The sequence below is a fragment of the Polyodon spathula genome, chromosome 25 (genome assembly GCF_017654505.1).
Source record: "Polyodon spathula isolate WHYD16114869_AA chromosome 25, ASM1765450v1, whole genome shotgun sequence".
In the NCBI taxonomy this organism is placed as follows: Eukaryota; Metazoa; Chordata; class Actinopteri; order Acipenseriformes; family Polyodontidae; genus Polyodon; species Polyodon spathula.
The window spans coordinates 16,727,165-16,742,343 of NC_054558.1; the positions used below are offsets into that span (position 1 = coordinate 16,727,165).

At 38.6% G+C, this 15,179-nt stretch overlaps 1 protein-coding gene across 1 annotated transcript in view; it reads right to left on the minus strand.

Moving 5' to 3' along the window:
* The window catches only part of LOC121299568 (rasGAP-activating-like protein 1), a 48,337-nt gene extending 34,842 nt beyond the window's left edge, over positions 1-13,495 (minus strand). Inside the window, exons 1-5 of the mRNA XM_041227356.1 lie at positions 12,879-13,495; positions 11,738-11,794; positions 7,096-7,209; positions 5,194-5,255; positions 878-1,007 (exon numbers count right to left, since the gene is read on the minus strand). Coding sequence (XP_041083290.1) covers positions 878-1,007; positions 5,194-5,255; positions 7,096-7,209; positions 11,738-11,794; positions 12,879-13,024 — 509 coding nt within the window. The 5' untranslated portion in view covers positions 13,025-13,495. The remainder of the gene's footprint in view (positions 1-877; positions 1,008-5,193; positions 5,256-7,095; positions 7,210-11,737; positions 11,795-12,878) is intronic.
* Between the last annotated feature and the right edge of the window lie 1,684 nt (positions 13,496-15,179).

A 15,179-nucleotide genomic window follows, 5' to 3' on the forward strand; every position in this document is an offset into this window, starting at 1 on the left:
GGACCAGCTACTCTGTGTTAATCTGTCAATGAACCGCACAGTGCTTTGAGAGTTCAAAAGTGGCTCTTCAGTTCTAGGTTACAGTCACAGACTTATGTACCACATGCTAGGTCAGCCAAAGTGTCTTTACATTCATATGCACCAGTGCACCACCTAGTGTACAGCTACTGTGTACTGCCAGCAATGCTACAGTAAATTTGATCCACAGTAGTTGTTCACTAAACGGCACTCTGACTAATATAGAGACTGGCTGTGGTTGGCAACTAGAATAGAATAGCAGTTTTTGAACTCAGCTTTTTAAAGGGGAAGTTGCATTTGGGGATGTGTAATATTAATTATAAATATGTGACATGCTTGGTTGCCTTTGCTCGGTATGGCTAATGCACATGCTGTGACTGCTACAGGTACCCAGCATGTTGCTCACTGAGCTCTTACATTGCAATGCAGTGCTATAGAAACACACAAGGCTCCATAGAAAAGTCACAAATAACATTAAATATAGGCCAGCACTATAGGATTTGAAGTGCCAGGTGACTGTTAAAGAACACAAACAGGATATAGATCCATCTGTTTCTAACATAACAATACCATTCGACCATAAGCCTAATCTCTTCTTTTAAAAACCACATGCTATTGAACTGCTGCAGCAGATATCCACACACAAAAAAAACCAAACATTTGCTAAACAAACATAACCTGCCTTCTCTGTGGGACTGTATGTACAACAACGCCAGGCCTGTGTATCTATTTACATCTATTTACAGCTTTGGCAATTTCCCATCAAAAAACCAGGGCACACTACTTTGTGGCATCGGGAAAAAAGACTTATTATTTGTCACCTCCCACCCCTGCCCCGGCCCAGCCTCTGCCCCTCTACCTGGCCTCGATGACGTGGCAGCGCAGTCCTGTCCAGGGCGGGTCTCTGAGCAGCTCCAGCCCCAGGTGAATCTCACCCTGGACCTCCTCGTCTGGGTCCACTCTCGTCAGGTTCATCCAGTTATCCAGCCCTGTCAAGAAGCACGGCTCTTATTTACCACCGAACACTTCTACCACAGACCGACTTTAAACCAAGCGTTATTACACCTGTCGTTTATTTTTTATTATTATTTTTTATTCAGGACCACGACTTAAATTCAAAATTAGTGCTAGCAGTATGACAACCATAATGTCCCATAAGTTTCCCATATTAAAAGCATAGCAAAGTGTAATAAAGCATAATAAAAGCATGATAAAGCATAGGCAAACATTGTAACTGATAGTGGGGTATTGGAAAGCATATTAAAAAGCATGGCAAACTATGGTAAATGCACAGTATAACCCTGGGAAATGCATGCTAAAACTGCAAGAATACAGTACAGTGCAAAAATACTGTGGTACACTTTTATAGGGGTATATCAACAGTATGTACAGTACAGTATAGAATAAGACATGTGAATGAATAGAAAATGACACATGACCTAAATGAAACATCGATTTCTGGTTTGATAACTTTATTGGGTGCTTTCTTCCCTTCTAAAAAAAACGTACTAATGACCATTTGCTCTTTCATAAAATGTAGATGACATAAATTATCCCTGTAATATACAATATTACGCCTTCAAACGTGCTGTGCACTCCTCTTTACCAGAAACCAGACATTGTTGGCTTACCAGTTTGTATATATTGTGTAACGCAGTTTTACTGCCATAAATTTAAATCTGGAAGGCAAGGTTGGTCCTGTCTTTATATAAACATACCATTGGGAATTCCTACAAGAACATCAAGGGCAGTAGAATAGATTGGGAAGAACAGTGCAAATGGTCCTGATATAGTAGCTCTATGCTACTGAAATAGATTCCTAACCAGGGTGTTCTGTTTCAGGGCTGTGCTCCTGTCCCTCACCTGTTTGTGGATATAAATTCACAAGCACCAAACACAACATGTGTACAGTATGTATCTAATATATAATCCCTGTCCTCAGAACAACAGATATTTACCTGCTGTCCTCATCGGACCCTCATGAAGAGCTTTTTTCAAGAGCCTTTTCCTGCTTAAATAATTTAAAATAAATTACTGTACCAAACACCGCAACCAACTGTCTGACAGTCTGAAGAGCACTCGCTCAGCCATTTCAGATACAGAAATGATTTTGAAGTAGGCCGCAAATGCATCCTTTTTATTTCTCTTGCAGTTTCCTGATTTGCCCATTGTTTTTTTGTTTTTTTATCAGTACGTGTTGATCATTTTATTGGGAAATGAATCTGATTAGTTGACAAAAGAGGTGCAATCAATCATTTCCTAATCGAGTACAGGACATAATAATCAACAATAACCAATGATTCGAGAAAGCTTCAAAAGCAAGACCATATGTAGATTCTTCACAAAAGCCAGTAAATACAACTGAAGCCACCGTGCGACTCCTCCGGATGCACCTTTTCTATATTTCTAGTGACAGGGAGTAGGAGGGGATGGCAATTACATTTTTACACTTATGTTCCCTTCTTTATCACCACTAGTGTGAACAAGCCCATCCATACATCTGTAATAAAGAGCTGCACCTTTGATGAAAGGAGATTTGTTGGAGTTTAGTTAGTTCACACACCTGCCGACTCTACGGCATTGGGCCATTACAACCCCTTTACGGCACTACAGATTTCACAGCTGCATCTGCAGCATTTCCAGTATGGGGTCTGTGTCAGTATTATTGAGTATCTTGCTCAGTGAGCTACCTATGTATCTTTTTAATTCTTCTTAATGCACTATGCTTATTGTAATTTTAGTTCTATCCATTTCATTTTACAATAGCAGCTGTATTCCAGACTACAATACAGAACATTCCATTTAATTTATAACATGGTAATGCAATGTCATTATTACTTACAGTAAATGCTTCGATTTTTACAAGTCAGGGATTTATTATACAACTATAATAAATAACAATTCATTTGAAGCAAGGCTGGAGTGAGTTAAGGTTGTCATGAAATGAATCTGCTTTGCTTTGTAAAATAACTTGCCTCGTGTTTAAAATGCAATTTGTTTTTTTCAGAACAATATCAAACCTCAGTTTACACCCAGGCTTTCCATTGCTTTTACCAAAAGATTTCTAATTTGAGAGGGCAAGTCATAAGAGTTTTGTTTTCAAAATGACTGAAGTTCATCGCGTTATAAACCAGACCTTAGCAATCTGGTGGTACTTTGACAGACTAGCTCATGAAAACTAAAAACAGACTCACTGGTGATGTGAAATATTGACTACTGTGGGAAACTACCAGTACAGAAAGAGGAATTACTCTTTCAAGACATTTGATGTTCCCAAAATTCACAACAGAAGTGGTACAACCATGTCAGGTAGCAGTTTTGAGTGATGACACCTTCCAGTGACAAATTCAGTGTAGGGCACAGGGGCAACGTTTTCAGAGAGGAAATTTTAACAGCGTAAAACTGACATGAACTACTGAGGAAGCTTAAATGCTCCTTCCTGTAACTAATTTCTTTCTTTCAAGTTTTACGGCATTTATTGTTACTACTTCCTTGGGAATGGTAGTTTACAGACCTACAAAAACAAATAGGTGCAGCTGCACCATCACTCAAGCAAACAGTGCTTCCTTTAAAACCCTCACTTTGGAATTGGGTGAATTTGGAAACTAGCTGTATGCATGTCAATAGTATGTTGCTGAAGGATCTGCACGGTTCTTCCCCTCGTCTTCAAACAAATGTGTATGCTTAAAGACACGCTACTCTGTCTAAATATGCAGCATATATAAATACAGATTTAAATAAAGTAGGTCTATCCTATACAGTTCGAACAGCTTAAAAAATAATTCTCAAATCTAAAAATCCATTTAAAGGCCTGGTTTAGTTCATTCTGCAGTCACATGATTTGCTTGAGGGATATATTCCTGAGGCTTGCCTCTTAATATCTAGCCCCGCTTAACATTAAAGGAGTCCATCATAAAGCATGTGAAAGTAATGGTTGGCACGCCTGTAAAGGGGAACAGTGATAATTTTGCCAGACTAATAAGAGGCTAAAAAATAGATCTGAAAGCCTTGGCTAGCACTACTTTAAAGGAGCAGATTCTGAATCCACTCATTGCATCTTAACACAGCCTTATGGAATGTCATTTGAATCTAATTTGGGAAATTGCTCTCAGTATTTTGCTCACTGTACCAACTCTACAGTTTGGGCTCTGGGGTCATGGGAATTGTGCTCCCTCCAGCTTTGCTTTCATCAGACCAAGCTATATAAATCATTCTTCCCAGAAAGGAGAGACTGCTATTTTTCAACATCTCGGGCAAGGCTGTCCCAGACAGACATCACAGGATCAGGTCTTCTTCATAACCCATCTGGCATAAATCATCCGGGTTTTGTATATTCAGTGCAGGCTTTCAGCCCCCCCCCCCCCCCCTCCCCCCTCCCCCCAAAGAGGAGAGAAAGGGGGGTAAGATGCCCCCCCCCCACAAAAACACACAAAAGGCAAACATGACTATGTAACCACAGCAGTATACATCTGCAGGATGTGGTCTTTTTTTCATGAATACAGTTTCACGCTGAATTTATTATTAACATAGATATGATTAGGTGATTATAAGAAAGCTCACCAGGTGTCTGATGATGATAATGTTGTTGAAGCTGACACCCTGGGATCCTTCAAGAAGCTGCTTGATGAGATTTTGGGATCAATAAGCTACTAACAACCAAACGAGCAAGATGGGCCGAATGGCCTCCTCTCGTTTGTAAACTTTCTTATGTTCTTATGTTCTTATGTTCTTATGATACCAAGTGTACTGCTTCTCTCTGACAGAATTATTTATTTAGTTGCAGGATGTGTGTTGCTAAGAATGGGACCCTTTGTGATATTTGTTCATCTGAACTGTAGCAGGATTTGGAATCTCATAGAAAGTGAACTGAAAAGACATTCCACCTGTCATATAATTCTACATGAAGGTATTTTGAATGCTGAAGTACTGTATTTGAGGGACAACGGAACTGGCTACAGCAGATGCCATGAGAGCGAGCAAATTGTTTTTGTGTTGTGGACTAATGTACACTGGGGGTAAATTTGAACTGGCAAACTCGTTTCACTTGTGACCCCAGACAAAACCCACATGCACCCAGAGGTGAAAGACATTCCATTCATTTGCGTCAGATCATTTGAAATCTACATGAAAATTATTTTATGTAGATGAAATGGATGGTATTTAAACTCATCTTACCTTTGGCTTGGGAACCAATCGCTTCTTTGTTTAAAGAGATTTTTCCGATGACATCATCATGGCTGCAAATCAGGAAGAAAGGAAGATAAGAATAAGAAAGTGTCTATGAAACAGCTATTTTATTGTTCTCTTAAAAAGGACTGTAAACCATGGATTATCCATTTTATTACACCCACGAGGGACCACAACCAGTGAGTTAGTGTTTTGTCAATAGGCAACTGAAAGTGAATATCGTGTTCTGCACAATCTTCTGCCAGAGGTCACAAAGCAATCGCCTAAGGTCTAATACCACCCTTTTTTTGGAATTTCAGCACTGGCCAAAACTGTCTTCAAGCTGTCCTGCTCTAGCTGTACACCCTCAGCTAGATTTTGCTTGTTATAAAGAGAACTAATTTACCAACATTACCACTGGCCCCCATCTTGTGGATGTTTTTGATTTTGATATTTAAAACACTATGGACTCAAACATCTCTGTTATCTTCATAAATCGTTAGCTTCACAAAGCTCTATTGAGGCTACAGGAGTGCTTTTTAGTTACAGGAAATGATACAAACTAAGCAGTAAGTAGAATATAATAGTAAAGATAAGTGATATTTTACACCCATACCAGGTTCCTCCTGCTTCCTGGTAACTGATCACTTCCTGTGCAGCCGCATGGTCGGTTGCAGTGATTGGAGTGACCGATCATTGCTACAGGAAGTGACTAGGTACAAAGAAGCAACAACAACCGTGAATCTACGATGTCGTATTTAGAACCATAAGATGTTCAGCGCAATAAAAAGTGGAGCTTGATAAGGTTGCTGCCAGTGTGATTAAGAGATAAGGAAATGGGGTGGATAACAACATATTTTCATAAATCTATTATGCTATTCATTGAGTGTATAGGTCTCACATGTACTTTCAGTTTAAAACGGGCATCTGGTCCTACAATGGGTAAAAGAAAGTTTGCTCGCCTTCCCCTTTAGAGGAAGCATTTAGAGGAAGTAGCCAGCCAGGAAACAAAGCCCTAAAGAGATGGGACAGTTTCACTCTCCAGGTGAAATAACCAAAAAAGTGCAACACTATCTGAAAGCAAGACCTGCAAAGAGAGATTACTCTGACATAGTGTAGATCCAGGTGTCATGTTTTAAAAGAGACATTTGAGACTCGTATAGTGAATGGATGTGCATGGTGTGGGAAATCTAGGGATTATTCTGTGAGCTGCAGGCAATTTAAATGCCAGAAATGAAAAGTCGCTTTCTCACATTGTAAAATCCAGGCACATCTTCTCAAAGGAATAAAACAGTTTAAAGGGTCAAACACTGATAAGAGGCAACCTGAGTAGTTCTGAATAGTTAATTTACTGTACTTCGTAGTTTTGTAACATTTATTACTCCTCACATTCCACCATGAAAATGTGTTTTGCCACTTGTTTGGGCTACAGTATCAATATATACATAAGACCAAATTTATTATTATGGGTTAACATCCATTATTCTAGTCTTATCAAGGACTGCATAGAAAACAGACTGTATCTGTTTCTTAATAAGAAATACTGCTGGATCTCAATAAGCACCGGACTATAACATTGTATAACCACCTGGCTATTATGCATGAATTCATTTCTATCCGATGAAATTCAAAGGCCTCCCGCTGATAGATGCCAGGTCATCTTAGTGCAATGAGCTGGAGAGTATAAGTCTCAATCTGTTCACAGCCAACAGTGATTTCCAGTCATAAAGACAGGCAATCTGCAAGGATCACTAGCTTAAAGATCACAGATGGGACCTGCAAACACTGCAACACAAAGCAGCTAACCCTGCTAAGAGGGGCGGAGGGAGGTTATGAAGGAATGGGTGAAGCTGCTGTGCAATCGGAGTCTTATTTCCATCCCTGCATTGAAGATCATTTGGGGTCCCTTACCCAATTGTATCCTCATCCATGACATAGAAGGACAGGCTGTGGAACCCCATAGGCAGGTGGAGGGTGTACTCCTCTCCCCAAAACGGGTTCAGATTCTTCCACACGGTCGCTGTCCTGGGATAGGGAAAGAAGCAGTACATGTATATACACTTTTAGAAAAGGTTAAGGATGAACTTGTTTATGGCACATTTCTGGAACAGGTTTTTGATAATACATTACGACCTTCATAGAAATTAATTATTTGATACCATGACCAACGGTAGAGCCGAATAGTCATCTAGTTGGATAGAAAAGTGACAGCCGACCTCAAAAACAGATAATAATCGCACGTCACATGATTGTGGAGTCACTGTGGGAAGTGCAGTTTTAGACGGACAGAAGTGTAGTTGCGGCTGCAATTCATTACCATATCAATGACATTATTAAATATTTTTTGAAAAATTCCAAGCAGTTTACATTATCAAATACATGATTCAATGGAAGTAGCAACCTGAAGTATTCGACAAAATGTTCTTTTGTTCTTATATCAAACTTTATTCATCAAAAACCTTCAACAGTTCAAAAATCCAGTGTGGTTTGCCCAGCCAGAAACGAGTTGATCAAACTGATTTATACACAGTGCAATAGATCTCTCATGAATATGCTAATAGAACTACTACCTAATCAATTGAATTGCATTTTAATCTGTACTACCATATGCATATTTAATAAGGTAAATCGTGTATTAATACTTAATTTTAAAAAATCCATACGCTGTAATAAAGGTGCAGTGGAGTTTCATTTTTCATTACTTGTCATCCGTAACTACAGTATGAAAGACTCAATAGTCCTGAATTTAGAAATATAAAACTCAAATCCAATGACAAATGTTTTGACTAGAAGTGTTTTTCAATGTCTTCAAAACATGTGAGATTCTGTCAGTATTTCTTTCTTGATTGTCGGTATAAACAGGCAGTATGAAGACAAATGTGTTTCACCCAAAAGCAGATCTACGGCAGCATGAAAAACAAACGTAGTTATGAAGATAATCGTTTCAGCTTCTCTCTTCGCACTGTCTCATGATTTGAATCGATTAAGGAAGAACTTTTCACTTATCATCCTCTAGACAAGCTTGAAGCACATTTCAAAGGCAGGTATAAACGCAGATTTAGAGAAAAATGATTACATCGCATAATGCAATATCCCCGTCTCTGTATTTTCAATTGATTGATATTATTGTACAGCAGTGTTCATATGTATTAGAACATGCCATTGCTTCTGTAGTTTTGAATTGTTGAGCATGTGAAATCAAACTACTGTCAAAATAGGCAAATTAGTGATTGTCTAATTTAATTGATGACTTAATAGGCCAGACCTGCAATTAATTTAAAATAGTAAGAGAAAAGGAACAAATGTTAAAATGCATGAAACATGTTAGATGCCTAATTAAAGCACAAAGTGGTCTAACATTTACACGAGTGCCTATTATTTCTATATCACTGATTACTGAGCGGAAATTGAAATTCTCCCACCCAGAGGTTTTCATGCAGGCAGGTATATAAAGGCTATAAACAACCACTCTTGAGGTGTTCTAGTAAATGTGCACACTGCTGTATGCCTGGAGGTATTATTGGGTGGGATTTACTTTTGTTCTCCTCAGTTCTGACTATTTCAGCATTGTAAGTGTCTAAAATCCTTCACGGTTAAATCATGTATTAAGTTTTTAGTACGATTTCAGGTGCATTTACTAATCGTTAATTATTTTTAGCTGGGGCGCTGCACATGCATTCATTGCCTGGACTATTAAATTGTGATGGGTGGTTCACTCTCACTACACTGAGGATTGTCACGGTTATCATTGAAACGGCTGCACTTATTTGCACTTTGCACTGTATTTACACATTATCTTTAACATTTGGTGTTTTTGCATGAATGGCTTTTTGGAGTTTTTTTCCTCCAGCATTACAGAGCGAGAGTTTATTTCTACCTGCTTTCTATCTATTTTGTTACTTACGCACCTGTTTGTTGGATGCAAACTTTTGAATGTTACTTACTCAATATTGGAGCCCCAGGACTCAGAACCACCCAGAATGCTTGCAAACACAATATAATATTAAATGTAAAAAAAAAAAAATTAAAATTACATTCTGAACCTACTTACTCTTTAACCTTTGGGGAAAATGTTTAAAATGTTTACGATAAAATACAAAAAAAATGTTTCAGTACAATAAATAACCTAAACTCACCAATTATTGTTCTGGCCCTAATGGAACATCACACTGGATTACCAATAATGTGTATTGGACTGTTCAGACCATTGTAATACCACTGGTATAGACATTGCACTAAAAATGGGTAATATACCATTATAGCTTCTTGTAAGCTATTACCCTTAGGCATATGACCACTGATTATTAATGAAGGCTTCAGTTAGTCCTTTAGTTTCACTATGGCAAAGAGAGAGAGAGAGAGAGAGAGAGAGAGAGAGAGAGAGAGAGAGAGAGAGAGAGAGAGAGAGAGAGAGAGAGAGAGAGAGAGAGAGAGAGAGTGCAGATTCACTCAGCTTTTTCCTGCTGTATTAATTTATGCACTTTGCTATGGTTACTTGCTCAGGCCTGAAAGGGCAGCACTGGATCGGGTTCTCAAAGCAAGCCCACGCTGCTATTCCTGTGATAGAGGCAGGCTTAGCACAGACACTCAGATCACAGGGGCCACACGAAACAGTTGCAGCAATGCCAGCAAGCCACTCGGCAGCAGCATTCTACCAGGCAATTCACACAACTACTCCAAGACTGCCAAGGGCACTGCTTCTGAAACTGGGGGCAACACCTCGATAGCTTTCTAAAGGAAACATTTTCAATTATGAAGCAAAATTCTCAATAGAAAAAAAAACCCCACTAAACTTTAGACACATACAACCCTTTCGGATATAATACTGTTGAATTTTTATATTATCTGAGGTTATGAATCTACACATTTAAATCTACAGATAGTAGCAAAAATTCCCACGTGGACTTAAACTTTTTTCATATATTGAGCCCATGCACCTGGGTCGGGCTAAGAAGTTTTTTTAATCTGCTTAACTTTGTAAAGCTATACATGGTAAGTTGTGATTTAGAGTTTCTTTATTCTTTCTCTTCTACTGTTTTTTTTTTTTTTTTTTTTTTTTTTTCCAATTTTGTGCTAATATGTGCTAGCCTTGTGTGATTACTATTCAATTATCTTCTCGCACCAGTCAGTACCAGAGCACCGCACAGCTGGGACAACCCAAAATAAAACCTGGATTAGAGTGGGAAGCAATGCAGAGCTGAATGGAATGAAATCTCAGCAGGCATAAGACGACGAGACAATGTGTGTAATCCACTAGGAAAGGTGTAAAAAAGGCATTCTTAAATAAGTGACCCTGTACTGTTTTTTGCTGTAGTGTGAGCTGCATGACTGTATGTTAATTTACTGTATCAAAAATTCATGCTGAGTTTTGGCATAAGCGAACCGTTATCAAGATATAGCCTACATTACTGTAACCAATCACAGGCCCAAAATGATCCATCAGCAGGTCAACATGAACTTCTTTCCAACAATTTATTAGAACCTGCTAATATCGGGTTGGGCCACTGCTTGCCCTGATCACAGCCTTGACACGATGTGCCACAGACTCCACCAGCTGCTGGAGAGGTACCAATCCATTGTTAACATTTCATGTAATTACTGCAGAGGGGTAGGAAGAAGAGCGTGATTATGAATCCATCATTCAAATTCAGTGCATTGAGTTCTCAAACCATTCACACACAGTTCTGGTCTGGTGAATGGGTGCATTATTGTCTTAAAAGGGGGCATAGCTATATGAGTGCTGCTGATCCGTAATGATGTGTAAGTAAACTACAGCATTCTTTCAGCTTCCCGAGTAATGAAGGGACCCAGGGCATACCGGGAGAACATGCTCCACACCAGAGCACTGCAAATTCGTGTAGACAGTGCCTGATGAAATGGCCAGGCTACTGGATACCCTTTCTCCAGATCTATCTAAACTGATGTGCCTCTGTAACAGTGGACTTCCATCCCTTCAAGGGACAATTACATGTGGTAGATAGCATAAGGTAGCTTTTTAATGGGCTGGAAACCATGTAAACCATTAATTTATTTAGAAAAAAAAAAAAAAAAAAAAAAAACACTGACAATAAGTACTAGGTGTTAGACTAAAGTGCTAGGCTAAAAGAGCCATAGAGCATGAAGCTTTGAAGAATCCCACTTTGTGAAAAATGGAAATGGGATTTTCCTGTAAATAGGTTCAAATAGCAGCCAGATTACAGCTGTAATGACTCCTGTGAAGCCTATACAACTTGCATGCATAGCTCACCAGGATTCGATTCCCTGTAAACAAACAGTTAACAGTACAGAAAGCAACGTTGTTTAATTTTGTTTACTTGTGCAGTGCAACAGGGCGGAGGCTGGAGGCAAACCGGCGACCACGAACACAGCACGTGGCTTCCATAAAATTGCATTAAAGAAAAAGTAGCTTTGTTTGTCATTTTAAACCCCATTTCAAATGCCTGCGTAAATACATATAGGAATACTGTGTCAGGTGCATTGCAATCTAAACCTTTTACAAACACAAAGACATGCAATATAACAGTTCAAATGACAGAAGAAAATAAAGACTTACCTGGCCACAACTTCATTATCCACTTTCACGATGCAGTAAGGATCACTAGTACCAGAACTGCCACCATGAAAAAGACACAAACACAAGCCATTGTTAATGTGAGTTGCACATATCTCATCATGCAGCCTTGTTGTGTACACATGCCTATTGCACTGTAGGGGATTGAGACAGCTTAGACCCTCTGAAGAAGCAGAGTCATCCTGTGCCATTGCATTCATTCATTGTGCAGCTACAGTCTCCATGCTTAAGACCCTTCACAAGTTATTAGAATAAGTCTTTATGCACTTGCAAAAGTTTGGTGAAAAATCCATGCCCTGAAAATAATGCAGATAGGAAACTGTGACTTTGGGGATTCAAGTATATTGAACTAAGGGACAAGCACTGATGGCATCGACACAAGGATATTTGAGGATGACAAGAAGGCTGCAAGAGCGGTGCAGTGTGTGTGCCTACAGCTGTACCAGTAGAGAATGTAAACAAACTGGAACGCCAACCAGGCTGTTGTGTTAGCCAGTTATCAGAATTCCAATTTTTTAAAATTTTAAAAAATATACACATTGACGTCAACTTTACCCGTTGCATCCCCATCATTTTGAAGACAGACGATTGTGTTTACAGAAAACACACTCATTGCTTTGGGTTTTGTAAAACTGTCACTGACTAAACCCACATGCACAAGTCATACGTTCCACAATGCTGCAAACTCTCTTACCACGGTGCATTTGCAAAAGGTAACTGCGCTTCAACAGCACTTACCGTGCTCCAGTGAATAAAAATGTTTGTTTTTTTTAATAATCCCCGACCCCTAGCTTTCTGCAATGTACTGCGAGTTCAAATTAATTGGCCTGTAAAACTCATGCATAGATATGCGCAAAGTGTCTAACGCTGCACGCATTGACGTCAATCAATTAATTAAAAGTATGAATTAATCTGTAGTGAATTTAACCTAAACCTGTCTACACATATTCAAAATAAAATCAACATATTTTCAAAATTCTAATATCTGACTTTTTAAATATTGTATTTTGAAATAACGGGGAAATCGTTTCAATAGCATTATATAAAAAGAGGATGGGTGTATACTATAATTACAATTCTAAAAAGATTTTAAAATAAATAAATAAATAAATAAATAACTTACACGTCTTTAGCAGGTAGATTTCTTCCTTCTACAATTCGAAAATACAAAGAAGTGTTTTTGGCCATTATGATTTTTTTTTTTTTTTTACAAATTCTTTTTGTTCGATGAATGCACTTTCCTTTCATATAATCAAACTGTACTGACATCGAAATTTCTCAGCGTTAATCCAGGTGATGCTGTACAGCTAGTTGCTCTCATGATGCTGAGCTGCACACAGAGACATACTGCGCTTTTGCTGTTTTAGCTCAAATTAAAAAATAAAATAAAATTTAAAAAATCCTGGCACTGCATCAGAAATCGGAATTTTCCCTTCTTTCAAAATCAATTTAAAAAGCAGTGTTATAATATACTGGGGAAAAGCGTGAGAGCTCTCAATCCCAATCTGACACCAGTTAACAGCGCAAAACAGCCACAGACTTGTTGATACATCCACGAGTTTGTTGAAAAGTGCACTTCTCTGCACATGGTGCAGATTTAGCAGAATGAGCAAGCGACATTCTGCGGTGTGATTCCGTGCAAATTAAAGCAGCTGTCAAGAGATGAAAACAGCATCTCGTGCCGTGTTTGCTGTGGACAATTTGATGAAATGACAGTTAACACCAGTGGTGCTTCGTGTAACCGAGACTGCAAGAAATGTAAATGAGCTTCAATTCATTGCTGGGGTTTTTGTGCCCCTTCAGGCGAGAGCATGTATTGCCGTTTCAGGGAATATTAGCTAGTTTAATAATTCAGTACATTACACTGAGATGACGTTCTCTTATATGCACTTACGTTTAAAAAGCCGAGTGTGCATGTTATACATTACCTTCAGTGTTTGTGACTAATATGTTCTCAGTTCTGTAGTAGCTTATGTTGTGTCCCTGTAAATAGTAACGGTATGGACCGTCACTCTATGTGAAAATACGTGACACACTAACCATATTTTTATTAAGACAAACAACTACAATATTTTAACTGTAAATTGACTTTTTTTTTCTAGAACCACAATGTCAAAACGTTATGAAATCACACATTCAGGTATAAAAAAGGGACAGCTAACATTTACAGTAAACATATATAGGGTTGGTTTTGGTAGTTGATTGCATCAAATACGGTATTTCAGCAAGGGAGAAAAGTGATTAATCTATTGTGAATTCATTGTTTGTAAAAGTTTCAAACCACAAATAAAATTGCTTCATGAAACAAAAACGGTAGTGACCCCTCACTTCTAAATATAACACTAGACCACTGTTCTTGGACTCTTTTAAATCCATTGTTGTATGTTTAGTCTCTTGAGCTTATAAAACAGACCACGGCGATGGTTCAGATTGTTTGTACTGAACACGGTCATTTCAGCTGTAAGGATGTGATTTTGTTGTGCTGATTTACTTCACTTCGCTATATGATTTCACATTACCACAATAAAGACGCAGTATATATATTCACACACACTCACACACACACACACACACACACACACATAATATTTGACATTTGGGTTTGCTCAAATGACAGCATGATAATTGTTTTTTTTTTTTGGGGGGGGGGGGGGGGGTGTTTTGTTCTGTTTTGTTTTGAACCTGTTGCTATAACTGTTGAATGGACTAATTCGTGCATAAACACAGCAGGGGTTCTAGCATATTGTCATCACGGGTCTAGACCACAGCATGCTCCGAAAGAACTGTACAAAGGACACAGAACAAGGAAAAGTTGTACACCTCGCTGCAAATCGCTTTTAAAGAAAAAAAAATCTAAACAGTGCCAAGAAATATGAACAGGAATCTGAGGATTCTTCAACAAAATTATGTGGCCCAATGAGACTGAAATAAACTTTTTTTTCCCAAAAATGAAACCACGGTATGTTTGGACAAAAAAAAAAAGGTACGCCTTCAGAAGCAAACCTTGTGCCTATAGTTAAACAAGGAGGTGATTCGATCATGATATGGGAGTGAAGCAGATCAGGGACTGGAGATCTATGTGTCTGAATGTCGAATGAATGCAGCCATATATCAAAACATTCTACAAAGTACAATTATACCATCTGCTTGTAGACAGTTTATCTTCCAAGAAGACAGTGACCCACGTCAAGTTTCTAAATCAAATTGAATCCTTTGAACACAAAGGTAAAATATCTCGAATGGCCTTTGCAATCACCAGTTCTCAATCCAATAGAAGTGTTTTCCAATCTGTCTGAACTGAAGGAAATATGGAAGACAGAATGAGCGCAATTTCACCAGAAAGATGTAACAGGGTTAAGAACGATCATAAACGTCTGAAAGCCATGGTGAAAACGAGGACTAATGCGGCGTGTCAATACCTTTG